The sequence below is a fragment of the Dama dama genome, chromosome 23 (genome assembly GCF_033118175.1).
Source record: "Dama dama isolate Ldn47 chromosome 23, ASM3311817v1, whole genome shotgun sequence".
NCBI lineage: Eukaryota > Metazoa > Chordata > Mammalia > Artiodactyla > Cervidae > Dama > Dama dama.
In genome coordinates this window covers 40,311,158-40,338,384 of record NC_083703.1, presented here as the reverse complement: position 1 = coordinate 40,338,384, position 27,227 = coordinate 40,311,158, and the positions used below count along the sequence as shown (strand labels likewise).

The window sequence follows — 27,227 nt, the reverse complement described above, 5'->3', positions numbered from 1 at the left end:
TCACCACTGGAGAGCCCGGGCAATCCCTCTACAACAGGTTCAAGAGGACATTCGCTATAGGGCTGTCTCTATAGAAAATGACCCAGGCATTTCCTTCTGTAGTGAAAATTGTCAGAAACCTCAGTTTACGAAGTAAAGAACTGACATACTTGATCTGGTTCAGGATCAACTGTAGGGGACACCCAACTTTCCTTCATTGAAATGACTATTCCCTGGTTTCCCAGGTTGTCTAGTGGTTAAGAATATACCTGCCAATGCAGGGGACCTGGGTTCGATCCCTGGTCTGGGAAGATTCCACATGCCATGGAGCAACTAAGCTCGTGCACCAGAACGTCTGAAGCCCGCCCGACTAGAGCCCTTGTTCCGCAACGAGAGAGTAGCACCCACTCACTGCAACTAGAGAAAGCCTGCACGCAACATTGAAGACCCAGAGCAACCAATAAATAAATTTTTTTTTTAATGACTATTCTCTTAGTTCTTGGTCCTCCTGTTTGTGTTTTTAATGAAGAAAAACATGTCCCCTGGAATATTTCCTCACCTGTTAGGGGAAACGATTTCAGGCCCAGGACGAGGGGAGACCCACTGCCTCCACCCTCAGCAGGACCAGGACTCTGGGCCAGTCGCCTGAGCTCCAGCAGGCAGTAAGCGGATCGGCCCGCAGCTCGAAACCTGTCCTGCCTTCCACTCCTGGCTCTGAGACAGTGGGCTCCACACACCCCAGTCCTGCTTGCTGGCTGTCCTGGTAGGTTCCACTCGTGAATGTTGCAGGGGCTGAGTGCCCTCGTGGGCAGGTAGTCTGCCCACCCCGACTCCAGGCACATGGCATGTACTCCTGCAGGTCACCATGAGGCCCCCTCTTCCAGATGAGGGACTGAGATTCCAGGAGGCAGGCTACTTGCCTAGGTGATAAGGCCACATTCAGCGGAGCTGCATCCCAGGCAGGGCTGACCTTGACTTGCCACCAGGGTGCGGGAACACCAGGCTGGCATTTCTCATCTCTCTCTCCCTCAGAGTCATTGAACAGAGGCTTTTAACCTCTGCAGTGTTTCTGAGTGACGCCAAGTGGGCACATAATTAAAAATAAGGGTTTTCCAAGAAGCTTTATGACCCTTGGAAAACAACAGTTAAAGAAGAGCCATCCGTTCTCATTGCTGCTCAGTGTTTTTTTGTTTTTTAATATTTATGTATTTGGCTGTGCCTGGTCTCAATCTCAGCATGCAGGATCTTTAGTTGTGTCAGGAGATCTCCTAGTTGCAGGATGTGAGACCTAGTTCCCTGACCAGGGATCGAACCTGGGGCCACCTGCACTGGAGCACAGGGTCTTGGCCACTGGACCACCAGGGAAGTCCCCGCTCAGTGTTTTAATTGTAAAGCACCCAGTGGTCAGCTCTTCTGTGTCCAGCACCCTGACCTCATCATCCCTGCCTGACAGTGCTCAGCCATCCTCTCCACAAAAATGTCCACCCCAAAGAGTTAATTAATAAAACTTTAGAATGTTCTGTTGTTCAAAATGTGAACAGAAATAAGCACAGTATGATCAATCTGGCTTAAACAGGCTGACTTAAATTTCCCAACCTCTGACACTTAAATGAAAGGATAAATTCACATAGTTCATCACTCTGTATCTTGGCTTCCTAAGTCAGTCGTACAGATAATAATTCAGCTAGGAGTCACCTCTTATGCCAGATTAGCTGTAAAACTTGCCAGTTTATTTTGTGCCATTCTTGGTTCTGGAGACAGACAGAAGGCTCTGATTTGTCTCTTCTCACCTTCCTGTCAGCACCAAACAACAGTATTTATGAGTTGACTTAGCATGAGCGTTGCAAACTGTTGACTAATATTCATACTAAACTGAAACCAGTGTAAGAGAGAAACAGAGACCAGCACTGGGAATCAGACTGGCCTGGACTTGAGTTCGAGTCATGCTCACTTCTAGCTGGATGGACACAGGAGAACAATGTCTGCTCTCTGCCTTACCATCTGTGGATGGAAATTTTCAGAAGGTCCAGTGGGCTCATGGCTGCAAAAAGGGCAGTGCTATACCAACGCTAGGTAGGCTGTTCTTACTTGTTATGTAAAGATTGTTTCTTTTCTTCTGAGAGAGCTGTTATCCCAACAGAACTCAAGCTAATGATGATGTAACCTCACCACGATGTGTTTTAGAATCCCCTCAAATACTGGAACATTCAGTGTCATGGTCAGGTATTGTCGAAGCCGAGACTTAAAAGAGAGTTGAGTAGCAAGGAAGTGCTTTTCTTACAGCTGAAGGAAGAATTATGGATGGGGGGTTGTACGGGTGCATGGGTGGATGAGTGGATGGATGGATGATGAATGAATGGATGGGTTGGTGAGTGACTGGAAGAAATAAGAAATCGAAGGAAGACAGACCTAGACTCTCTGCTCTGCATGGCTACCTCACAGGGGTCGTGTTGGCCTTCCCATCCAGGGACCTGAGATACAATTTGCTTCACCTTTGAATTCTGAGGGACAGTTCCATCTTTCTTTAAATAAAGTACAAAATGGCTACAAAGGACATTTTCCTCATCTGGGCCATGTCTCATGCCATTAATATAAAACTGCTGGCTTAATGGAGTTGCTTTTGATCTATTAAGAAAGAGACATACCTAATTCAATTATGTTATTTTTCCAAGAGTAAGTGTCTTAATTTGCAAGAGAATGATTTGATTATAATTTTAAGTGATACTGCAGTTTTATTTTTAGTCATGAAGATGATATTGAGTGACTCTATGAGGGTCAAATGTGGAAAGTCCCAGAGAATTGTGTGAGTTGGAAATTTTATCTTTAACAGCGTTCTGGGGTTGTTTCTGCGTGTAATGTGATGAATGTATTTTAGTCAGAATGAACAGGGAGTTTTGTGTATAAAAATATGAAAACCGACAGTTTTCATTTAAAGTATAAAGTAGAATAATCCTGGCATATAAAACCACATAACATCAAGATGCAAATACCCATCGTTTTTCATCTGCACATCTCTTTAAAGCACGTGTTATTGTTGAGAGATCTTTCTTATTCTGATGTTTGTTCCCGCCGGGATAGTCTTGTTTCTTTATTTCCTCCTGCATTACTCTTAAAAAATGGGAAGTTTCTAGGTACTCAAAGGGATCTACTAACATGTAGTGTAGATGTTGACTCTGTTGTCCTTCAGGTCTCTGTAAAAACATCACCGAGTAGATCTAACAAGGCCTTCTGTTAGCTGGGGCTACTCCAGTCCCTTCCCTTCAGGGGAGAATTCTGATATCGAGAGGCAGGGCTGTGGCTGGAGCTGGGGCCCTAAGTCAGGCTGCTAGGGTTGGGATCCAGACGCTGCGATTAGGGTGGAGGTCCTGGCATTTACCATCTCGGGGTCTGGAGCCAGACACCACCCTCCCTCTACCACGCTGCTCCTGTGTGTAAAGAGAGAAACAGTACAGACCATACGTAGAGTCGTGAGGGTAAGTGATATAGATACAGCTTCTGAAAGGCCCCGCACAGTGCCGGATTCCACAAAATGCTCAGTCGTTTCCGCGGTCTCACCATCTACAGAGAGCCTGTGTTTCCCCCCGCTTCCCTTGTGGGGAAATGCCGTTTCCTCCTTTTGTTGGAGGACGCGGTCCACTTCCAGACAAACTGCTTGTAACAGAACTGTATGTAGGTATTTTTTGTTTCTCTGCACAGCCTAGAACTAAGATGAACAGAGAGCATAGAACCACACGTCAAGTCCCTGTGAAACCAGAGTCGTTCTAACAGGCCCTGGGAATTCTGTGGTCAACCTTGAAAGCAAAACGTAACCATTTCCCATTACATTGACTCCATATGCTTCTTGATCATCACTTTTTTTTTTAACCTGACGCGGATCCTAATTCTGAGACAGGTGTAAAAAGAGTAAAAGAGATGTTTTTTGCCCACCAGTTGCTCAAAATCCCTGTCCTGGGGCTCTCTGGGCTTCTCTGGCCCCTCTGGTTAGCGCAGGGCCCAGATCTATTGACAGGCCCAGCTGTGGCCACAGACGGAGCAGGGCTTTAGAGGGCTGTCTGTGCCCACCCTGCCTGGACCCATCACAGGACAGCTCAACCCTCATGCCCACTCAGCATGGCCTCCACGAGCCGTTGGCATCACGCACTGTCTCTAATTGCAGGAACTCAGTCGCTTAAACATTGTGAGGCAAACATAGTTTTGCTGCCTCTGATCCCAGAGGAGCTTTGTGTTATCAGAATTCCCCCAAATTTCCAGTTAGGTTTCGATCACTGGGGCGGTATTTTTTTCACTGACTGATAAGTCCGTGGCTGTCTCAAGTTGCAAGCGCAGGTCAGCAGCCGTGGTCGTCAGGTGTGCTCTGAGTGACACCCTATCTTACCCCCTGGAACTGGGTCTGGATGGGCCCTGGGAGTCACTTAGTCCCTCTCACAGGGACAGCCGTCCTAGTCTCCAGGTCACTTGCATCTGGTAAACCCCTAACTTTTCTTGGAGTTTCTTCTTGTCATTTGATAATTTGGTGTTAAGATGAGTATCTGTCTGGAAAGCTCAAATGCCATTAAGCTATAATTATTTTACAAAAATACAGAAATACTATTTTCTCTTTGCAGATACAGTCTTATTTATCATCTTAAAATACAGCTCAAAGTAAACATCATAAAAAGGAGTATTTCCCCCCAAAATTGTTTTCTGAAATGGAAAAAAAAAATAATCAAGAAAATCTGTAGAGTTTAGTGCAAATACTTGGGACAAATACTTTTAATTAAAAAAAATATTTAATTTCTTTTTGACTGTTCTGGCTCTTCATTTCTCTGCAGGCCTTCTCTAGTTGTGGTGAGTGAGGGCTGCTCTCTAGTTGCGGTATGCTGGCTTCTCTTGTGGAGCTCGGGCTCCAGGCACGCAGGCTTCAGGAGTTGCAGCTCCTGGGATCTAGAATACAGGCTCAGTAATTGTGGCCCATGGGCTTAGTGGTTCCATGGAATGTGGGATCTTCCCCAACCAGGGACTGAACCCGTGTCCCCTGCATTGGCAGCCAGATTCTGAACCACTGGACTGCAAGGGAAGCACTGGGACTGGCAAATTTAATTCTTTCTAAGCCCATCCTGACTTCATCTGGACCCAATGGGTTGGTGAGGAGCAACAGTTGAGAATATTTCAGGAAACTTAGGGTCAGAACTTCTGCCAAAGAAGATTTTTTTGTCCTTTTTGATTTTCTTCTCTTATCTATCATGTATCATCACAAATCTATTTTATTTTTAGAAGCAACCTGGATAAAAACCAATCCATAGGTCACATGAATTGGCCTTCTTCTCCAAAGTGAGAGTGGTTGGGGACTAAATATCAGATGGTTCAGTTCAAATCATGTTGCACTAAAACCTGTCACGTATATTATTTAATAATAATTTGCCTCTTACAGTCAGCAGTAATAAAGTCCACATTTAAAATCCAGGTGCACTGCTATTTAATTGTTGACCCTTTTTTATTCCTTGCCACAAAGAGGATTCAAGACCTTTAGAGACAGTTCTGCATTTCTGTGTTCTGTTCAGTTGTAACTTCGTCGATGTTAAACGCCAGCAAATTGTCAGCAGCGGTCGTTTGTATGACTGACGTTGGGAGCATACTTGTCAGCTCTCTGGGATGAATGAAAATCTGAAAGAGAGACAGTGCTGGTAACATTGACTCCCTTCCTCCCAGAAACCGAGTTACTGGCATCAATCTGGCAAACTGTGGTCCACATTGATCCGTCACTTCTTGGATTGTTGCATCAGCAAGGTAGCCAGTGGGGTGTCTGCTCACTCACTCAACCATGTGACCTCTAGATGTGATTTTCTCATCACTTAGGTTTTTACTGATGTGAGGTTTTGAGGGACAGAGTCTTGGGGCCCTTTCTTGCCTGGTGATTTACGGAAGGTGAGACGAGGGAGCTGGGGAGGATGGAAAGGGAAGCCCATGATTGAGGGTGTGCTCCTCACACGTCGATCCCTGTGAAGAGCCGACGTGAACATTTCCAGTCATACTGTAATCAATCCTCAAACCCTTGGAGTGCCTCGGACCCTGAGAGTGAGACCTTCCTTTCCCTCCACCCATGAGAACAGACCTTCTCCTAAAGTCTAATTTAATAGCCTGAAAAAAAATCTGTTTTTCCCCCATTTCTATTTACTCTGGTCATTTCCTGTGAATTATTCTTAAACTTGGTTACATGGGTCTTTTCTCCTTTCTTAGCAGTGGTGCACTGGTTCCTCCTCTCCAGGAGTGTACCATTACAGTCTGAAAACTAATCTAATATCTTATGTGTTTAATTTCCTTTTCCCAAACATCTATCTCTTTGGTTACATTGTTCAGTGAAGTTGTCCTCTTTATCCGTTTCCAGGCGGTGACATTTGCTTTGAATGATTCATTTATTTGGAGTCTTAAACAGTCCTAGAATTTAAATTTGCATTATATTTGAAAGACAAACAAAATCTTTGTAAAAGTGATGCATGGCTTTAGGCTGTTAGGAGCATCTGCTCCTGTCTTGATTTATTATGGAATTACATCCATTTATTACGGATTATCAAATGCCAGCCCAGCCCACCTATGGAGCATCCCTCTGGCCCCAGCGGCAGGTACCAACCAGAGAAGAGGTTAAGAAAGCAGACGTGAGACATGAACGGAGGCCCTGCTCTCCAGAAACACGTGGTCCAGGGCTTGTCCTGCCCTCTGGCTTCTGCCCTCCCCCTAAAGTGGAGAGGGGATTGTTCCCAGTGTGCGTCCCTCCCAGGTCTCCTCCAGGACCTTCTCCAAGCTGGAGACTTGGAACTGTTCTTCATCTTCCCCTGGAGCTCTGCTGAGCGACAACAGCCGCCTCCTCCCCAGCGCTGCTCCCCTGACCCCACGCAGGCCCCTCAGGCCCCCTTTGCTTCTCCATCCTCTGCATCAGCTTCTGCACCTCAATGCCCTCCAGGCCACCCAAGGCTTGACCCTGGGGCCTGGCCAGAGCGGGAGTCCGCACACCCCCCAGGCATCCTGCCATCTGCCACCCACTTCCCTCCCCTCCACCTCTGCTGTCTGGAGGCCCGCATCTCCTCCCGCTTTCTGACCAGTTTCCCTTCCTCAGGGCCCTTCCATACAGGCCCCTCCCCGCCCCCACTCTCCATGATCTCAGGAGTACAGTGTAGACCTGGCTGTTTTCTGTTTCAGAACCCCCAGCAGTGGTTCTCCTAGGGGCTGGAGAGACCTTGGGCTCCTCCCACCACCGCAGGCCCAAAGGGAGCCCCTCTTTCCCGCTGGATCCCTGTGACCTGAATAGCAAAAAAGAGCCTGAATAAGCAAAAAGAATGAAGTCATTGTTATTTTTAAGGAATTTATAAAGTCATCAGGGCTTCCCTGGTGACTCAGTGGTAAAGAATCCACCTGCAAGGCAGGAGACCCGGTTCGATTCTCTGGGCCAGGAAGATCCCTGAAGAAGGAAATGGCAACCCACTCCAGTATTCTTGTCTGGGAAATCCCATGGACAGAGGAGACTGGTGGGCTACAGTCCATGAAGCACAAGAGTTGGACACGACTTAGCAACTAAACCACCACCACCATAAAGTCATCGAGGTCTGCAGCTTAAACCTATGAACTCAAGTTTCCGTTGTAGGTTGACTTTTTATACCCACATATGTTTAAGTCTCATTCAGAGAATAAATAAATCCCAACCTTGCACAAGATCATGGACCTGACTTAACCCCATGTGTTTCAGAATTTATGTTATTAGCTGAAAGCAGTTATGTTAGAAGACCAGGGTTCTAGTCCCAGTTGCACCCCTGAGTAACTGACCCGAGAAAACTCACCTGAACTCTGAGCATCTGTTTCCCTGTTAGTAACATGGAAACCACAGGACTCATCCTAGCTCAGGTGGATCCAGTGTAAAGGAGACTGTCGCCTAAAGCTGGACACAGAGCACCCCACCGCCTTTGATTATCCACCATGTTCTTTCTGGAAGACAAGGCCTTAGGCCCACATTGGGGATGAGGAGGGACAGGGAATCCACACTCATGGTGCTTCGCTTGTGTGCTGGAACCCCAGTCAGTGCTTCCTGCTAGGATTCTGTCTGATCTTCCCACAGCCCCGAGAGCTGACATCACCATCCCCACCAGGCACAGAAGGCAGCCTAGGTTGGGGCCCGGACCCAGGGCAAGAGAGGCGGCTGGAATTCAAATGCAGGCCAGTCTTCCTGAGAAGAGCAAGCTCCTTTCTGATTGTCATGCTGCTTCTGTCGCTGCTAAGCATCAAACAGTAATCAGAGTAAACCTGGGGGTTCGGGTTTGAATCCTGAAGCTCTTGCAACCCAGCAGAGTTTATCTTGAGGGTTTCAGAAAGTTCTCTTCGAGGTTTTGTTTGTTATTGTTGTTGTTATAAACCACTTTTAAAGTCTTGATTGAATTTGTTACAGAACTGCTTCTGTTCTGTGTTTTAGTTTTTTGGCCTTGAGGCATGTGGGACCCTAGTTTCCAGACCAGGGATCGAACTCATGTCTCCCTGCATTCTAAGGGGAAGTGTTAACCACTGGACCCCCAGGGAAGTCCCTCTTGGAGTTTTTTGAGAAAATGTAACCAGTGAAGACATATGTAACCAGTAAACACCCAAGTTTACTCTGATTACTTCTTTAGGCAAGTGAAGGAACACTGCGTAGACAGAGTAGTAGGTAAAAGACTCAAAACTAGGCAGAAACCAAGATGAGTTTCTAGTTAGTAATTTGAATGTTCTTTGAATTTGGTACTCAAGGGGAAATTTTCTCTTAAAAACTGCTTGGCCATGTGTGGTATTTAATGAGATAGTACTTCGGGACAGAATGTCAATTTCACGGCAGTGGACTTACTGAGAGCCAGAGGGCAAAAGCTGGCATCGAAACAGGCATTGGCTGTGTGACCAGGTGTCTCCATAGCCACCTGCTTCCTCTGGTCAAAGGTTACTGATCACCCACTGCCTGGAATTACTTCAGCCTTCAGTTCATATCTTAACATGGCTTACACCTTATAAAGTCTTTGGTGTCTAAATTATAAATGCCTTTTTGAATAGCACGCAGCCAGCATTGACGTCCTAAGGATGTTAGGTATGAAAATGTCCCAAGACACTGCTCTTAGTTAGTGGCCCTGGCTAGTACTTCTTAACAAATTCAACAAAGATTCCACAGCTACATTTTTTAAAGCTACTTAAAAAAAAGAAGAAGAAAAAGAAGAAAATTCTTGGCACGTGTGAGCTCCTTCAGTTCAGTTCAGTCACTCAGTCGTGTCCGACTCTTTGCGACCCCATGAACCGCAGCATACCAGCCCTCCCTATCCATCACTAACTCCCGGAGTTTACCCAAACTCATGTCCATTCAGTCAGTGATGCCATCCGACCATCTCATCCTCTGTCGTCCCCTTCTCTTCCTGCCCTCAATCTTTCCCAGCATCAGGGTCTTTTCAAGTGAGTCAGCTCTTCACATCAGGTGGACAAAGTATTGGAGTTTCAGCTTCAACATCAGTCCTTCCAATGAACACCCAGGACTGATTTCCTTTAGGATGGACTGGTTGGATCTCCTTGCAGTCCAAGGGACTCTCAAGAGTCTTCTCCAACACCACAGTTCAAAAGCATCAACTCTTTGGTGCTCAGCCTTCTTTATAGTCCAACTCGCACATCCATACATGACCACTGGAAAAACCATAGCCTTGATTAGACGGACCTTTGTTGACAAAGTAATGTCTCTGCTTTTTAATACACTATCTAGGTTGGTCATAACTTTCCTTCCATGGAGTAAGCGTCTTTTAATTTCATGGCTGAAGTCACCATCTGCAGTGATTTTGGAGCCCCCAAAAATAAGTCAGCCACTGTTTCCACCATTTCCCCATCTACTTGCCATGAAGTGATGGGACCAGGTGCCATGGTCTTAGTTTTCTGAATGTTGATCTTTAAGTCAATTTTTCACTCTCCTCGTTCTCTTTCATCAAGAGGCTCTTTATTTCTTCTTCACTTTCTGCCATAAGGGTGGTGTCATCTGCATATCTGAGGTTATTGATATTTCTCCCAATAATCTTGATTCCAGCTTGTGCTTCTTCCAGCCCAGCATTTCTCATGATGTACTGTGCATATAAGTTAAATAAGCAGGGTGACAATATACAGCCTTGACATACTCCTTTTCCTATTTGGAACCAGTCTGTTGTTCCATGTCCAGTTCTAACTGTTGCTTCCTGACCTGCATACAGGTTTCTGAAGAGGCAGGTCAGGTGGTCTGGTATTCTGCTGTTTCTAAACGGTGCCAGGGTTGGGGTGGTGTCTATCTTCTCTTTGTCATGGTGTGTACATGTTCTGGCTTGGGCTGCAAGTGAAAATGTACTTGACGATCTTCTGGTCTCACCCCATCCCTGGTAGGTGTTTGTCTGAATGATGGCACCCAGTTCAGCACAGTGTAGCCCAGCCTGGGGTGGGGAGTGTCTGCTCTCGTGATAGCAGAGAACCTTCTAGGAAGCAAACCTTCCTGCTCCAGGGCCCCGTTCTGGATGCACCTTTGTGCCCCATCTACTATGGTGCCTTTTTTGAAGACTTTGGCATCCCTAGTGGCTCAGATGGTGAAGAATCTGCCTGCAGTGCAGGAGACCCAGGTTCTATCCCTGGGTCAGGAAGATCCCCTGGAGAAGGGAGTGGTTACCCACTCTGGTATTCTTGCCTGGAGAATCCCATGGACAGAGGAGCCTGGTGGGCCATGGTCCATGGAGTCACAAAGAGTCAAATACGACTGAGTGACTGTGTTCTATTTATATTTACATTACTCCATTGTATTTACTGTACCCAAGAACCTCAAAGCTGGATTATTTCCCTCTGGGAGTCCAGTGCTGGATGGAGGTGCTCTTAGGAGCCCAGATCACTCAGCCTTGACAGAGACAAGCTCATGACAGCGGGAGCGTGTCACTCACTCAGGACAAGGCTGCCGGCCACCCGGTGGGTAAGCATGGGGGTGGCATACGCGGCAGCCCTCCGCGGGGACCAGTGAGCTCAGTTAGCGTCGGGGGCGCCCCTCTAGGCGTGTGGCCTCCACCGTGTCTCTAGCCCAGCATGTGCTCACATCCAAGCCCCATGTGCACGGGGTCCGGACACAGCCCAGGCCTCAGGACCCAGCAGGACGGGACTGCAGAGGCCGCGAGCAGGGAAGGGGCGCCGACGGGGCCCCAGGCTCAGGTGGTCGTCAGCCGCAAGTGGAGCTCAGCCCTTTGAGTCATTTGTCACGCCTCGCTCGGCCCCTGCTGGGCCTGCACGTGCCAGCTCAGTGTCACAGCTCCTGTCCGCCAGCCGGCCGCCCAGGCCCAGCATCCTGCTGTTCGCGGCCCAGCGGCTCGGAGGGCCACGCTCGGTAAAAGCCGAGCGCTGTGCGGAAGACGCATGTTCGTAATGAGACGTGAACGGCATTAGTGGGTCCCCCAGGCCACGGGGGCCGCGCCGCAACGCTTGGCAGCCTGTCCGAGAAGGCGAGTCACCCGGAGTTCAGCCGGAGCGCAGACTCACATGGCCCAGGCCTCAGGCTGCTGCGACCACTGTCCCTGCAAACCGTCATCCATCATTGTCTTGAAACTCCTGTTCCTTTTGAAAAGTTGCCCAGAGCCAGCCTGAAGGGCGATTCTGGAATGGGCTGGCCCAGGAGAGCTTTCCCTGGTGATGGTCGTGTCCCCTGTGTCTGCACAGTCCAGGCTCTGTGTTCGTGAAATACGGCGTGCAGCACACAAGAACCCTTTTCCTTATTTCTTCATTTTTTATTCATTTAAATTTCAATGCACCTAGGCACTGAGAGCCCATGGTCCTGTGTTGCACAGCCAGCCCCAGAAAGCCTCTGGGCTCCTCGTGGGCTGAAAACCTTTCCCGGAATGTAATTAAAGGAGGAGGAGCAAGACCCCTTGTAGGGAAAACTCGTGAGCATCCTTTGCCAGAAGAGAGTAGAAGAATACTCTCCTCTTTCGAAATGCATGCCTATTGAACAGCTGTTTGGAAGGGCAGAATTTCCCCCCAACTTGCATTATTAAAAGAGGCCATTTTGAAAAGATAGTTTTAAAATTCAGTGAGAAATGCTAGAATTACTCTGGCCTTTCTGGAGCTACAGATAATAAACGGGTGGTAACCCACATTCCCTGTGTTCCTACAGAATTAGCACGGTTTTCAAAATGACTGAACCACGTCCCTTAACTTCTGCGTCGATCACGGGGAAGCAGGGGGAAGAGCCAGCACGCTGAGTCCCCCGAGTGCTAACTCATAGAGTCCTCCGTGCGTCGCCTCCATTCGCTGCCGAATTGTCCTGACGTTATCCTGTTATTGGAAGGCGTGATTCACCTTCCGAGGAAACAGAAGCCACACACAAAAGGGGAAGATTTGCTTTCTGCCCCATGAAAGGCTGCCGCACGCGGGGGTCCTATTGAGACAGCTGGAAAGTTGCTTCAGCGTGTTACGCTTGTAAGTTTTATTGGTGCCTGGTTTTTGATTACACATTTGAATGCGTGTGTTCCAGGGCTGCAGTTTTAATTAAAAGCCAATAGTCCTTTTTTTTAATATTGTGTTGTGTGCTCCCTGGTAGATTCTCCCAGTTATTAGTTCTTTCTAATAACTAATATTATTGAGTTATTTAGAACTAATAACTAATATTAGTTCCTTCTAATAATTAATAACTTTCTAATGCTCATGGCCTATCTCAGCCTGAGACTCTGGGGCCCTTCAGAGCCAACCTTCCTAGCCTTCTCCCTTCCCAGTGGTCTTATTTTTTAAAGTGTGTATCACCGGTTCTTGCTTGGAGCATCGGAGTGTCAATTCATGTTATCAGTAGGCTGAGAAAAACATCTCCTCCAGGGAACTCAGAAGGGGTGATCCAGCGTTGTCCCGTGGTTGTGGATGGAAAGGGATGTGGCTGTCATCCACATCTGTCTTTTTGTTTGTTCCTATCAAGTTGATTGGAGAAGGAAATGGGTATAGCCTTTTGCTCTGATTCTGTGACTATCAGCTTACGTATTTTTTTTAGCGATACTGGTTTGGGTGCAGTTGAAGTCTAAGAGAAGCGCAGGCCTCCAAAATTGGAATGTTTTCATGAATTATGACTCCTATTTTAATTCTCCAATAGGATGCTTATGCACTTGCAAGGTACCCATTCCCCATCCGAGTGTTAAAGGTGTGTGATTGTGTTTAAAACAAAGTCGCTGCTCTGTCGCTGCCCTGCATTTCGTTCTGCATGGACACTTGTTTCCTTAACTGACGCCCGCAGCTACGAGGAGAGAGCTCTCTATCTTGAAGCAATAATTCAGAACCACCGTGAAGTCATGACATTTGAGGATTTCACAGCCCAGGTCTTCTGTCCATCTCCCAGCTACTCAATCAGCGGAACTGGTGAGTTCCCCCCGCCCCCCAGCTCTGCCCAAGACCCTTCAAATGCTCGAGCCGCAGATGTACACCTGTTTTTCACAGATAAATGCCCACAAATTTAAGAAGCGCGTTCTCCCCGCTGAATGCACTAATGAATATCAAAAGGAGTGATGACATTCATTTTAATTTGTTTTGTATCCGAGCTGTTCGCCAGGTCCTTTCCTCCCACCATCCCGTTAACCTCCGCCTCCAGCGGAGTTAATGAACTTGTTCTCAGCCCCGTGCTCTGGTTCATTCGGGAGGGTGGGTTTCTTGCTGAGCTGGGAATATGTTGTTTTAAGAGTGGTGCCCGCATCAGGGCCTACTTATCAAGAAAGAGTTCCTTCCAGTCGAAGCCGTTGCTACTAATGCTAAATGGGGATTATGCCGCCGGGATGCTCGGGTCAGGGATTAATGCGGGAGCAACGGGAGGACCGTGTCCCCTGGCCCATGGTGACAGCAGTGTGGCGGGCTGGCTTTCTCTCTGGAGTGGTCCGCGTCCCGGGGCCCAGCCGCCGAGAGCAGCACCTGGTGTGGACCTGCTCAGGCACTGGCTCCTAAGCATTTCCACTTATGAGGCCAGTGGAAAATCTCAGAAAACATTGTTTTTAGGTTTTACTCTTTTTATATTTCCAATTTAGAAAAAAAAAAAAAAATGTGTGCTGGCACTTACCATGATGATATGGTTACTGTGGGGGTTTTTTTTTCCCCAAAGAATAGAATGACTTGGTAAATTTCTGTACGTAATTACAGATTAATTGCCTTTCAGAAAGCAAGTGGGACATTGAGTCGATGCACGTTGAAATCCTCCATGAGGGGCGTCCTCTTCCTCCGCTGGGGTGGGCACAACTGTTAGGGGGGCCTAATAGATTTCTACCCTCTGTCAGTTGCCTCTGATCACTGCCTGGCTTCTCCCATCCTGACTTGTTAACAAATATCTTACACACAAAGTGAAAAAAATTAAATTCGGTGAAATAAATCACTTACAAATAAAACCAGCCATGCATCACTGTTGAACATCGCTGGCTGCCGGCCTGGCCTCCCCGAGCTTTGTCAGGAGATAAGAGGGAGAGGCTGGCCCCGCACTGGGAGCCAGGAGCAGCAGGCAGAAGGCCTGGGAGATAAGCAGGCCGCCGAGGTGCGGGGAGCTGCGAAATTTACATAATCGCGCCTCTGCTTCCCTGCGAGGCGTCCAGAAATACAGGGATGGCCTCTATTGATCTTTGTTGAACTGGAATACTAAGCAACATGAGAAAAGCTTATAACTTAAAGCTTTGATTAATGTTTCTTACATTAAAAAAGTAGAACAGCTGTGAATTGAATTCTTTTATACACTCTGCCAACATTCGATCTAAAGCCTCTGCTCCCCCAGCCCTACCCCACCACCCTCCCCCCCCACCCCTGCAAAAAAAAAAAAAAATCAGTTTCAAGGGAAATGAAGATTTCAAACCCAGTCTGGCTAGAGATTGAAAATCACTTCTAATTTTTAGGTGAGAGAACACGAAGGATTTATGGCAAAGCTAGTTTTGTAAAGATCTCATTCAGCTTTTTCCCACCCTCATAAAGTCCTGGGACTGAATTTTTTAGTGCAGGTTTGTTTTTTTTTAATCTTGATAAAGCTTTTTGTTTTCTAAAAATAAAAGTAATTAAATCATAGCTATATGCTTCCATTTCTTAACTGTTATGTTCTAAAGGCTCTTAAGATGTTACTGAAACAAGTATTGATAAACTTTATTTTCTATGTATATTTTAGCCTCTATATAAATTAATTTGATCTTTCCCAAAAGTTCCTAATTATTTATACCAGTTCATGTATAGGTAACTTCTTAAGTGAGCCGCCATGAGTGCTGTAGATTTTTTAAGACCCGCCGTTTAGAGACTGGCTGCTTTAAGAATGTCGCATTGGCCAAAGTCACTGAATTGATAAATGTTCTGACAGCTTGATAAGAGCAGGTATTGGAAAGTGCACAAAAAGATGGTGAAACCAAAGATGAGATGCCGAGCCAAATGCTGGTCCTTCCTCTTTTCAGTTTATTGACGTCAGCATCACGTGTCATAACCAGTAGGCTTCAGGGTGTTCTGTGTGGACTGAAAACATTTTTCTACACCTATCACACCAATCCATGGATGGAATTTTAAGTCCAGGCATGATGTTCTCTTTCAATGTTTTGCATATCTGCCCACTACAACCATCAGGAAGAAGCTCAAAATCAACTTGGTTTGCCCTGGAATCTGGGGGTACAGTTCCATCCCACACACAGGCCCTCTGTCAGAACCACATCCTGCTCTCATTCACAGACCAGTTTTGCTTCTGAGGAATCCCTGTTCCCGTCTGTTAACCACTTTGACGGATGAAAACATTTTTCATCTATCCACAGTGTGTTTTTTGTTTGTTTTTTATTATTCTTCTGGGACAAGTACAGTCAAACCCAGAAGAGCCAGGCAGCTTAAACTGAGAAATCGAGGTGAGGGCTGCTTTTCGCAGGGACAGGCCAGCTGGAAAAATTGACCCTGAGCGGCTTAAGCTCCCACAGTGCTCTTAGGATTCGCTCAGACCGTCTCCACAGCGCTGTCGTCAGAGCAGGGCCTCAGGCCCCCGCCCACAGGCTTGCGCGCAGTCCGAGGAACCTGGGGTTCCAATCTCCTTTGTGTTCTTGCCACAGGGCCTTGTGGTCAAGCATAGGGACAGTGGCCTGAGCCCCACATTCACCCCACACTGTATTATGCCGCAGGCAGCCCCATCTCTAGAGGGAGGGCCTCCAAGGTGAGCCTTTGAGTCCTAGGTCCTAGGTGTAAGTAAGAGGCGTGCCCAATGGTGGGGGCCTATGCCCAAGGAGACTGCCCTGGGAAACGCTCTCCCCGGAGGCCCCCAGGCTCCCTGTCCCAGCACTTGCCACCCAGGGCAGCACAAGGGGGCATTTGGACTCACTTTCCAGGACCACAGGTAAAGACATAGTCTTCTGTTGTTAGGCTCATAAGTGAGTCCTCAGTTTATTAAAAGAGGTTTAAAACAACTATTTTCTGAGTCAGAAAAAAAGTTATTTTAAGTCACCCCCTCCCATACCTATTCCACACATTACTCATGTTGCTAATGCCCAGATCATGAAAGGTATCTGAGCTGGCCTTCCACTCACTCTGTAGTCTACCTCCCTTTAGATTCCTTCTTTATTGACCAGCAACTTCTATAGGGTGGCCAGGGATTAAATACTGGCTGCAGTGAACACACGTGCACATGTTCATATATGTGTTTTATGCATGTATTTCTATGTGCATTTCACATGCACATGTGTGTGCATGCACATACTGGGGTGAGGGACTAATTTTGAGTGTTCAAGACTGTCTCCAGGGAAGGGGGTGTGTGCAGCAGAGATGCCTTTAAAGGGTTAACTGGAAGGGGAGGGACTGATGTAATCACTGCAGCTCACAGCCAAGTGCATCTGTTCGCCATGAGGTCATTCTTCTGCATGCTAATGATTTGGAAAATCAAGTCTAATGCTTGACATTATCGGAAAGACTATAAATAGTACAAATCTTTACTTTTTGGAAGCTGTTCTTATTACCTAAGGGAGAGAGAAAGAAAAAAATAAAAATTTAGCTTGGACTTCAGATTGTTTTTTTTTCCAGAACTGCTTTAAAGGTCATGTCTGGACCTTAAAATCTTGGAGGAATCCACTTGTGTCTGTTGATAAATGAATCCCAAAATCACGGTTGCAGTCACAGCTAGCCATCTGGGAGTGGGGGACTGTTGGTATGTGTACTTTGATATCTGATAGGAAGCATTTCCAAGTGCCTTGTTCAGAAGTTGACAAAGGTGGGTTTTTTTCTGAAAGAACGCCTCCAACCAGGTTAAACGAGGGGTCCTTGTCCGGTAACATGAATGGACCCGAGTTTGGAGAAGCCTTTCTGCTTTAATGCTGCCGTCTGGAGCCAGCAGAGGGAGCACGGATCTCTGTCTCTCCTGTTAGCCCTGCATGGACACATCTGATTTCTCCAAGGTCCGGCCAGGAGTGCTTCCTCCTTCATGACAGGCCGGAGGGGAGAGGCTCCAGGATTTAGAGCAAGTGGAAGGGAATTCCTCGCCAGGCCCCGTCAGACTCCGCCGCGTCTCATGTAGGTCATATTTGGAGCTTAAAGCAGATTAGTCTGAGTCTGTCTGAGGATGCACTGCAGCTACCAGGCAAAATGGCGAACTTTCATCTGCTCGCCCGGAACAGCATGGTTGCCCTTTCGGAAAGGCTTATGATGCTCACCTACCTAATAAAAAGACGTGTCGTTCTTTTCTACCAAAAAAGTCACCATTTCAAGTTCGCAGAAGCTATCAGAAGACCCAGCCTGGGGGTCCCCAAGTCATTCTGGCCCTACTGAGACTGCAAGTGTGCTACATTACACATTGGTCTGCCTAGAGCAGGAAGCTGCCCCCAGCTCTCACTTGCCAAGACCCCTGAGCCCCACTCGAGGTTGCATGTGCCAGGACATGGCAGCTAATCTTCTGCAGTGACCCCGCCATGGCCATTCGCTAGGCAGTTAGCCATCGAGTCAATCCCAGAAACAGCACAAGATGGAACTGACTCTAGCTGCTCCCCTGCCAGTCCAAAGATGAAAGGTTTTTCCCATTCAGTGAGAGTGGTCACTTTAGGGATTCATTCAGTATGCCTCTGTCTTTCTCACCCTCGCCCCCTATAAATGTGGTCTGAATAAAGTTTTGCTAGATAGCACTTCTTATGTATTCACCTTCCTCATACATTTGCTGAAACCGGCCAAGAACACTGTAGACCATGGAGGCAGAAGGGGCTTCAGGAGTCCCCATGTCCAGGCTCTCATGTCATCCTGATAAGCTGCAGACCAGCTGTGAGGGACACCCCGGGGCACCAGCCTCAGCCCCTCCATCCCCTTCTCCTCATCACAGTGGGATCAGCTGGACAGCATCCCAGGCTCAGAGAGTGACCGCTGTCCTCTCAGGTAGGCTGTCACCTACCCCCGATTGTCGGTGACCTTGGTCACAGAGCTCCTGACGAGTCAGTGAGAAGGGAGTTGTTTTAAACAAACCGTCTAGACTCTCTGTCTCAATGTGTCTCTTTGAACCGAGGCTGCTCGGGAAAACTTGCCTCCCTCTCTATGGTCCTTCAGGAAGTCTTCATGAGATGTGAACTCGGTTGGGGAACAGACCCTGACATGACCAGAAACCCAGGCCGAAGGAACCAGGATCCCAGCATGGGCTGTGTGATGCTGGGGGTTCTGCTACTTCCTGTCACTCAGCAGTCAGCGCGTTCATTGGCCAGTACACTCACAGGACTGTGACAGTCTGTGGGGTCACGTGGAAGTTGTAACTGCAGACCCTCCTAGCCAACCACATGGAACAGATCAGAGAATGAAGCCCAGAGGACGTGCTGAGTCAACAGACAAGCCTCAGATGCTCCCAGGTGCCTGTGTGGGTCAGGCTCCAGGGCTCCATGTGGCCGTGGGGTTTGAGGGCTTTGAATGTTTTGGGGGTGCTAGGAGTACAGCAGGAACCAGGCCCAGAGCCTTAGGGTGGAGGCAGAAGGTGGAGCCATCACCAAACTTCGGGCCGCCCTTCCTGTCCAGGACTTTGTGCATTTTCCTCTCTCGGCGCAGAAGACGGCTCGGGCTGACCTGCCTGGCTCCATCCTCAGATCCTGCCGTCTTCCTGTCCCCCCTCAACCCTGTGCTCAGCACTGGCCAGGCCCTTCCACCCACAGCCGGCCTCCTCAACTGCAGGGAGGATGTGTCCCATCAGAGAGCCAGGCTCTGGTGTCCTCTTTGTCTAACCTGTGGCCTCAGTCAAGTTAGTGCCACTCTGCCGCCCAGAGTCCAATTCTGTAAAATGGGTCTAACAGCAGTACCTTCTGAGTTCAGTTCAGTTCAGTCGCTCAGTCGTGTCCGACTCTTTGCAACCCCATGGACTGCAGCATGCCAGGCCTCCCTGTCCATCACCAATTCCCAGAGCTTACTCAAACTCCTGTCCATCGAGTCGGTGATGGCATCCAACCATCTCATCCTCTGTTGTCCCCTTCTCCTCCTGCCTTCAATCTTTCCCAGCATCAGGGTCTTTTCCAATGAGTCAGCTCTTTGCATCAGGTGGCCAAAATTTTGGAGTTTCAGCTTCAGCATCAGTCCTTCCAATGAATAATCAAGACTGATTTCCTTTAGGATGGACTGGTTGGATTTCCTTGCTGTCCAAGGGACTCTCAAGAGTCTTCTCCAACACCACAGTTCAAAAGCATCAATTCTTTGGCACTCAACTTTCTTTATAGTCCAACTCTCACATCTGTATGTGGCTACTGGAAAAACCATAGCTTTGACTAGATGGACCTTCATTGGCAAAGTAATGTCTCTGCTTTTTAATATGATGTCTAGGTCAGTCATAGCTTTTCTTCCAAGGAGCAAGCATCTTTTAATGTCATGGCTGCAGTCACCATCTGCAGTGATTTTGGAGCCCAAGAGAATAAAGTCTGTCACTGTTTCCATTGTTTTCCCATCTATTTGCCATGAAGTGATGGGACCAGATGCCATGATCTTAGTTTTCTGAATGTTAGGCTTTAAGCCAGCTTTTTCCACTCTCCTCTTTCACTTTGATCAAGAGGTTCTTTAGTTCTTTGCTTTCTGCCATAAGGGTGGTGTCATCTGCATAGCTGAGGTTATTTATATTTCTCCCAGAAATCTTGATTCCAGCCTGTGCTTCATCCAGCCTAGCATTTTGGCATACCTTCTAAGTAGTGCCCCGATAGTTCCCACTAAAGGGCACTGGTAAAGGCCCAGTGAGTCAGTATGTATAAGGGGCCGAGGACACTTCTGGAGACCTCCGCGGGTGTTCCTGAGTGCTCTGCTCACCACCCTGCTCATCTGGGTTTTTTCTCACTTCGCCCTGTGCCTCCCAGTTTCTCCTCTCCTCCTGGAGTCCCTTCTGCCTATGTCAGCCTGTCTCACGGAAGAGGGGCTGCAAACTGGGCTGCCACCCATGAGATGCTGGTCGACTGCCCCGCCTATGAGGACGGTCCCACTCTGCAGGCCAGGATGACAGCCCAGAACTCTACTCAGGTCATCCACAGTGGCCCCCAAATACAAGTTATCTGATGTCACCATCCATTCAAGGGCTCGGAGGCACCCACTCTGCCCACACATGCTCTGGGCTGCATCTGGATGGCGTTGGCAATCAGCCTGAGAACCACTGATTGCCCTGCACCAGCTGTCACCCCCGCCCCCCCATACCCAGTCCCACCCTCCCTCTCATGTCACCGGTTCAGCCTAACCCCTATGCATATGACATTGCTTTTAAAAACTCAAAATGCTTCCCAGGTGGCTCAGTGGGAAAGAACCCGCCTGCCAACGCAGGAAACTCGGGTTTCACCCATGGGTCAGGAAGATCCGCTGGAGAAGGAAATGGCAACCCACTCCAGTATCCTTGCCTGGGAAATCCCATGGACAGAGGAGCCTGGCAGGTTATAGTCCATGGGGTCATAAAAGAGTAGGACACGACTGAGCAACTAAAGAAAAACCACCACCACAACAAACATTTGGAAGGCATCAAAATATAAGCCATGTCTAGGGTGTAAAGAGTCAAACACAATTGAGCACGCATACCTCCTCTTGGAAATATGTTAAAGCATTCATAGGAGGTTTTTTAACCCATAATCCATTTGCCAGGACCCAGTGGTGCTGGCTCAGCTGTGCCCTGAGTCACTCCCCAGATGCTGCAAGTCCCTCCACCAAAGACTTGGGGGGTTTTGTCTGTGGTGTGGCCTGGGGATGGGGACTTCCTTTCAAAAAGTAAGCAGTTGCTAAGAACCACTCTGTCTCACAAAGGCGACCTGGTCCAGCTTCCTCTAACTTATCTGCCTTACTCTTTGATTTTTCTCAGCCTGTGGAGGGAAAGCTTTGTCCTGTGTGTGTGAGTTTCATATATCTATATTGGGCTGTAATTTCTTTAAAGAACAACATAGCACTTTCTTATATGCCGCAGGAATATGATAGCAGTGCAGGCAGGAAGAAGTCTGACTCTTCTTTAAGGGGTCCAGGTGTGTCTCCAGGTCACAGATGTGTGTGGGGCCTGATGCAAGAGCCAGAACAAACACCTGTAATTGGGTCTCATCCTCCCCGGCCCCTCCCGTCCTCCCAGTGAAAGTGGAGCCATGAAGAGCAGCAGGGCCCCGGCCAGGTGTAGGGGAGGCAGGGCCTCTAGAGCCCGGTGACAACGCAGGTGGGGAAACCGAAACTTGGTCGGGGGCTTTCCTGAGTGGTATGGAGGGTTTTAAAGAGAATTTTCAGTCGCCTTGTTTTGCGCCACCTTTTGTCCCTTGGACTGCAAGAAGATCCAGCCAGGAAATCAGTCCTGATTATTCATTGGAAGGACTGATGCTGAAACTGAAACTCCAATACTTTGGCCACCTGATGTGAAGAGCTGACTCACTGGAAAAGACCCTGATGCTGGGAAAGATTGAAAGCAGGAGGAGAAGGGGACAACAGAGGATGAGATGGTTGGATGGCATCACCGACTCGATGGACATGAGTTTGAGCAAGCTCTGGGAGTCGGTGATGGACAGGGAGGCATGGCGTGGTGCCGTCCATGGGGTTGCAAAGAGTTGGACATGACTGAGCGACTGAACTGAACTTGCCTCATGTTTATTCACCCCCTTTCCCTCTAAAACTCTTACTATCTTGGTGTCAGCTCTGAAAGAGGGAAGAGACGGATGTGACGAACATTGCTCCACCTGACCTGATGGAAAATGACGGTGCTGCCTGTCAGATGTCCTCATCGCTGCTCCAGCCCCGCCTTCCCTGGGGAGCTGTCGCCGAGCAGGGTGTACTGGGCGTTTCAGGGGAGGACAGGGGGCTCCGACACCTTGCGTTCTGTCTCTCCTCTTCCCTCTCAGAGCTTCATGTCTCCTCGGGGAGCAGATACTCGGGAATCACCAACATTGGCTTATTTTTCATAAATTAGATTAGTCAGCTCCAAACCACAACTACCTATGAAAAAAAGATTTATCAAGGGGCAAAAAAGACATTTGGCCAGTGGTTTGGGTCAGTTGGGTTGTGATTTCCTTGAGCCAGGCCATACCGTTTGCTTCGTGAGCCAGGAAAGGACGGAAACTTGGCCTGATGTGTGTTAGCTGTCACACTAAGTGTCCTGCCCATCAGTCTATAACTCTCCCAAGCTGGCTGAGATGGGAACTCTCAGAGGCGTGGATGAGAGAATGAGATGCAGAGAGGAAGACCCGACACCTCAGAGCCACCAGCGTGGGGACCTTCCTGCCCCGGGCAGCTGTGGAGGCTGGTCCCACGTTCCTCAGAAAAGACAGGTCCTGAGACTGTTCAAAGTATCGACATGATGTTTAATCGGTTCCTTTGGAAGAACTCAAAGCTGCTGCTTTTTCTGTGAAATGCTGCCTTAGGTTTGCCCTGGGTTCTCAGTCGACTCTACAGGGTTTTAAGTGTGAATGGCATCCTGCCCCTGTCTCCCTGGGTGTTAATTACAGCCCCAGGGACACACAGCAGTTGCCAAGAGATGGCCTGAAAATACCAAGAATTTTTCTCCCAGACAGTTTTTGAAAGTGACTCTTGAAGCTTATTTGAAATAACCTTGGGAAGTTGTTTCGGGAGAATCCAGAGCTCCTGACACTTCGGGTTCACATGCCTTGTGAGCCGTGACTGGAGCCCTCACATCCAGAAGGTTCTAGAAGGTGGAACACGGATAGTTTCAGCTGTCAGGGTAGGCTCCTGGAAGCCTTGATGGCTTTGCCTGAATTTCTGTTAAGCAGCAACCAAAGCAGAGGCCAAATGGGACCTCTCAGTAGCACTGAAGTCTGCGGATGGGGAAAAGAAAGAATATTTTATACTCTCCTTTTCCAGAAGAATATATGAATGATAACCAGGAAATAAACTTCTAAAAAGCTCAGCCACTCAATGGTGCCCAACTCTTTGCATCCCTATGGACTGTAGCCTACCAGGCTCCTCTGTCCATGGAATTTTCCAGGCAAGAATACTAGAGTAGATTGCCATTTCCTGTATTTGCAAAGCTGTGCAACTATCACCACAATCTAATTGTAGAGACTCTTAAAAAAAATCCCTCCTGAAAAATAAAAACCTAAATTCCACTAGCAGTCCATCCTCATCCTACCTCCCAGCCCTAAGCAACCACCAGTCTCTTCCTGTCTCTCTGGACCTGCCTGTTCTGAACGTTTTGTAGAAATGGAATCAGATGATACGTGATCTTTGCTGACTGGCTTCTTGCACTCCGCACCTCCTCAAGGGTCGTCTGTGTTGTGACCTGTATCCGTATTTCGCTTGTTTTTATCGCCAAATAACTTTCCATTGTAAGGGCAGACCATGCTTTGTTTCCACTCATCAGGTGGTGGACATCTGGGACTGGTTCCGTCTTCCGGCTATTATGAATATGACTGCTATAAACATTTCTGTACTGATTTTCTATTCGGAGACGTAAATCATTCAGACTGGTAAAATGAACAGTCTCCACGGCTGGGAGGCGACTGAGATCGCCGTGTTCATGTCCTATGAGACAGCAAGTGGGTCTGGAAGCATCTTTCTCCATCACGGCCTAACAAGACGTTAATGTTCAATGCTCAATTTAGCTAAATTCAGTCATAGATCCGTAAGAATACATTATAGTCATGCAAGGGGAAGAGAAAAATGCCGGACAAGTGTTTTTGAGAACGTTCTACCTGCTGGCCGAGTCCCCGCACAGGTGGACGGGCGCGCCGGGCATGCCCTCTCTCTGCCCGCCTGTCTTTTGGTCCAGCTGTCCTAGTTTTATGCTTCGGAACCGAAGCTGATGGGCAAGACCAATGACCGAAAAGAGGAAGCCGAGCCCAGAGCCAGAGCCAGGGCCGGGGCCAGGACCCAGCCCCTGTGGCCGGATGGGAAATTCTGGATGCCTTCCTCGGGCCATTTGGAGATGGTAATTAGGCTGGCTAGTGCCCACTGGTCTGGGGTTGCCAGTGTTGAGAGCATAGGCTCAGCGCATCCACTGCTGCACCTGTTCGCATCCACAGAGCTATTCCAAGGGGTCTGAATAGCCCAGACAGCCCTCCGATCTCCTGTTCAGCCCGCCTTCTTGCCTCAAGGATATTTAGCTCTCACCCGACGCCAGAATGCCAGCCCACTGCTTTCTGTCCCTCAGCATGCCAGCTCTCAGAACCATTCCCTTCCCTAATTATCCTGAACCAGCTAATCGTCTCCCACGCTGACTGCTCAGTAACTAGGACCCAGGGAGAGCAGCCACTTTTCTTGTCCGACCCTGCCCAGCGTGTGTCCCAGGGGGCAGTCCTGGACAGCAGCCTTGCCTCGGAGATAAGACACTCGGTGCAAATCTTTGCTCTTCTGCTCTGCCAGTGAGCACAGCCAGAGAAAACAAGCCACAGAAAGGCCCTCTGGCTCTTAAAAAGCCTCCACGAAGCACCAACCAAGATGGTGATCTCCTCGTCCCTGGGAGTCCTGGTGGATATCATCCAGGTATCAGAGGAGTCATACGAGACCTGAAAAGTAGGATGTCCTTCTGTAAAAGCCGCCTCAGGGGTGTCTGAGCCACTGAGTGGTTGCATGTGGCCCATTGGTGTCCCGAGTTACCCCCGTGCCCCCTCGGGCCACGCCATACCCTCTAGTTCTCCCCAGGGGTGTCTCGCTCAGCTGCTCTCAGACGTTAGTGGGGCCAACTCACCACTGCCAACACCATTCACCTGTAAGGAAACTCCAGACTTAAGATGCATATTAACCGTACAATCAGTGCTTCTCAATCTTTTATCCTTCTTGCCCCACGTTTTTATTTTCTAATTTGTCCTCTCCCCCAAAACACCACATATAAATGGTCTACCTGTATATTGTCCATGCTGACATCTGGGCTTTGTACAAATAGAGAATAAGACATCTTTGCCCCCCAACAGTACGCCATTAACTCCTCTGCCAAAAGCCTCTGAAAGAAAGGGTTTCATCTGTCACCCGGAGCCTAGAACAGGTCCTGGCACACACCAGGTCCCCAGCCGATGAGAGAATGACATGGTTAGACTTCGTGTCTCCCGTGTCCCTGGGCATCACACAGCTTCGAGCACCGTGGTCTCTTCTGGTGCTTCCAACACTGCCCAGGTTAGTCGGTATCTCATGCTGAACCCCCCTGGGGAGGCGTCAGGAAGCTGACAGCCTGCTGCTCTGCTCCACGCAGGGGGTCCCCGCCCTCCAGGAGCACTGTCTGTGTGTCAGGGCGAGTGACATTTGAGCCCCATGGAATAATTACAGCAGCCCCCAACTGCCGCCGTCTCTGCATCTCCTTAACTCGCCGGTGGATTGGCAGTCCCTGAGACTTTCTGACCAGTCCAGCACAGCACACCCGGCTGCATGTGGGGACGCACCGGGAGAAGGGCCGCCCGTCCTCATCAGCAATTACAAACAAGCCCTCCATTGTCAGCCGTGCCATCTGTTTGCCCAGTCCCACCAATCGGGTGCCTGTACGCCCAGCATTGCCAGCGCCTAGGGGCTGCAGGGGAGGGGGGCCATGGAGCCCCTTCATGGGGAGACCCTTTGCTCACAGTGGAGAGGATCGACAGCATGGAAGCTGAGCCCGTCGGCTGGAGGAAGACTCACATGGAGATGTTCCACAACCGCTATCTTCTGGGAGCTCGCAGTGCATTTCAGGGAAGAGGGGCAATCTAGGTCGTTGCAGTGTTTAGAGGTCCCACAGAAAGCAGAATAGTCCAGCACCAAGAGTCAACACTGCCCGAGAACCCCCTGTGCCCCTAGAGCTCACTTTCCTTGTAAAGACAGCCGTTCACAGTGTCTGGAAATCAAGGAAGACAGACAAGTCTAGTGCATCATCACGATTGTTCTCTATCCTGAAGTTCCCAACCCTGTGTGACTTCAGGGGGTATGGGGGAGTGAAATTTCATTGACAGATTGGAAAATATGGCTTCAGAGAAGTGCACATTCCTTCCAAAAAGCCCCACCTAGGATCTGTCACTGATCTATCCTCCGACAGCATCCACCTTAGAAATTGGCTGTGGTCACTGCGCCAGCCTTGCAGGTGAGGTCAGCAGGCTATCCAGGTTCACCACAGTGGTCAGGCAGATAGCAGTCCATGTCACTGATATGAAAGTCCTTTGTCCAGATTTGATGGTGGGCTGGTTATTTTTCAATTGTTCAGTCATGTCCAAGTCTTTGCAGCCCCATGGACTGCAGCACACCAGGTTTCTTGTCCTTCACCATCTCCCAGAGTTTGCTCAAATTCACGTCCATTGAGTCAGTGATATCATCCAACCATCTCTTCCTCTGTCACCCCCTTTTTCTCCTGCCCTCAATCTTTCCCAGCATCAGGATCTTTTCCAATGAGTCGGCTCCTCGCATCAGGTGGCTTCATCTTCAGCATCAGTTCTTCCAGTGAATCTTCAAGGTTGATTTCCTTTAGGATTGACTGGTTTGATCTCCTTGCCGTCCAAGGGACTCTGAAGAGTCTTCTCCAGCACCACACACAATTTGAAAGCATCAATTCTTCAGCACTTGGCCTTTTTATGGTCCAACTCTCATATCTGTACATGACTACTGGAAAAACCATAGCTCTGACTAGACAGACCTTTGTCGGCAAAGTGATGGTGGCCTAGTGACACTGAACTAGGAGTGTTGCGGGGGTCAGGGTGAGGAGTTGTCGCCTGACTCAGAAAGAGGTCATTGCATTTGCTAAGGCAAACCATGTGGGAAATAGGACTGCTGTGGGGGAGTGAGTGGTTGAGAAAAACCGTCCGCTCGGGGGAGCTTAGAGCCTCTCTGGGGTCTGACAGGACTGCTGGGGTCCTGCTGCTCTGTGAGTGAGAGTCCAGTCTTGCCTCTGCAGGGTCCCCTTTGAAGCTTCCCTGTGCAAAGTACCC

The 27,227-nt window shown here is 48.7% G+C and overlaps 1 protein-coding gene across 4 annotated transcripts in view; it reads left to right on the top strand.

Moving 5' to 3' along the window:
• The window catches only part of RALGAPA2 (Ral GTPase activating protein catalytic subunit alpha 2), a 271,212-nt gene that overhangs the window by 238,071 nt on the left and 5,914 nt on the right, over positions 1 to 27,227 (top strand). For 3 of the 4 annotated variants that reach the window (XM_061126464.1, XM_061126463.1, XM_061126461.1), the window contains one exon: positions 13,211 to 13,332. The exons of the other annotated variant lie outside the window; for it this stretch is intronic. In XM_061126464.1, coding sequence (XP_060982447.1) covers positions 13,211 to 13,332 — 122 coding nt within the window. The remainder of the gene's footprint in view (positions 1 to 13,210; positions 13,333 to 27,227) is intronic. 4 annotated transcript variants of the gene reach the window in all.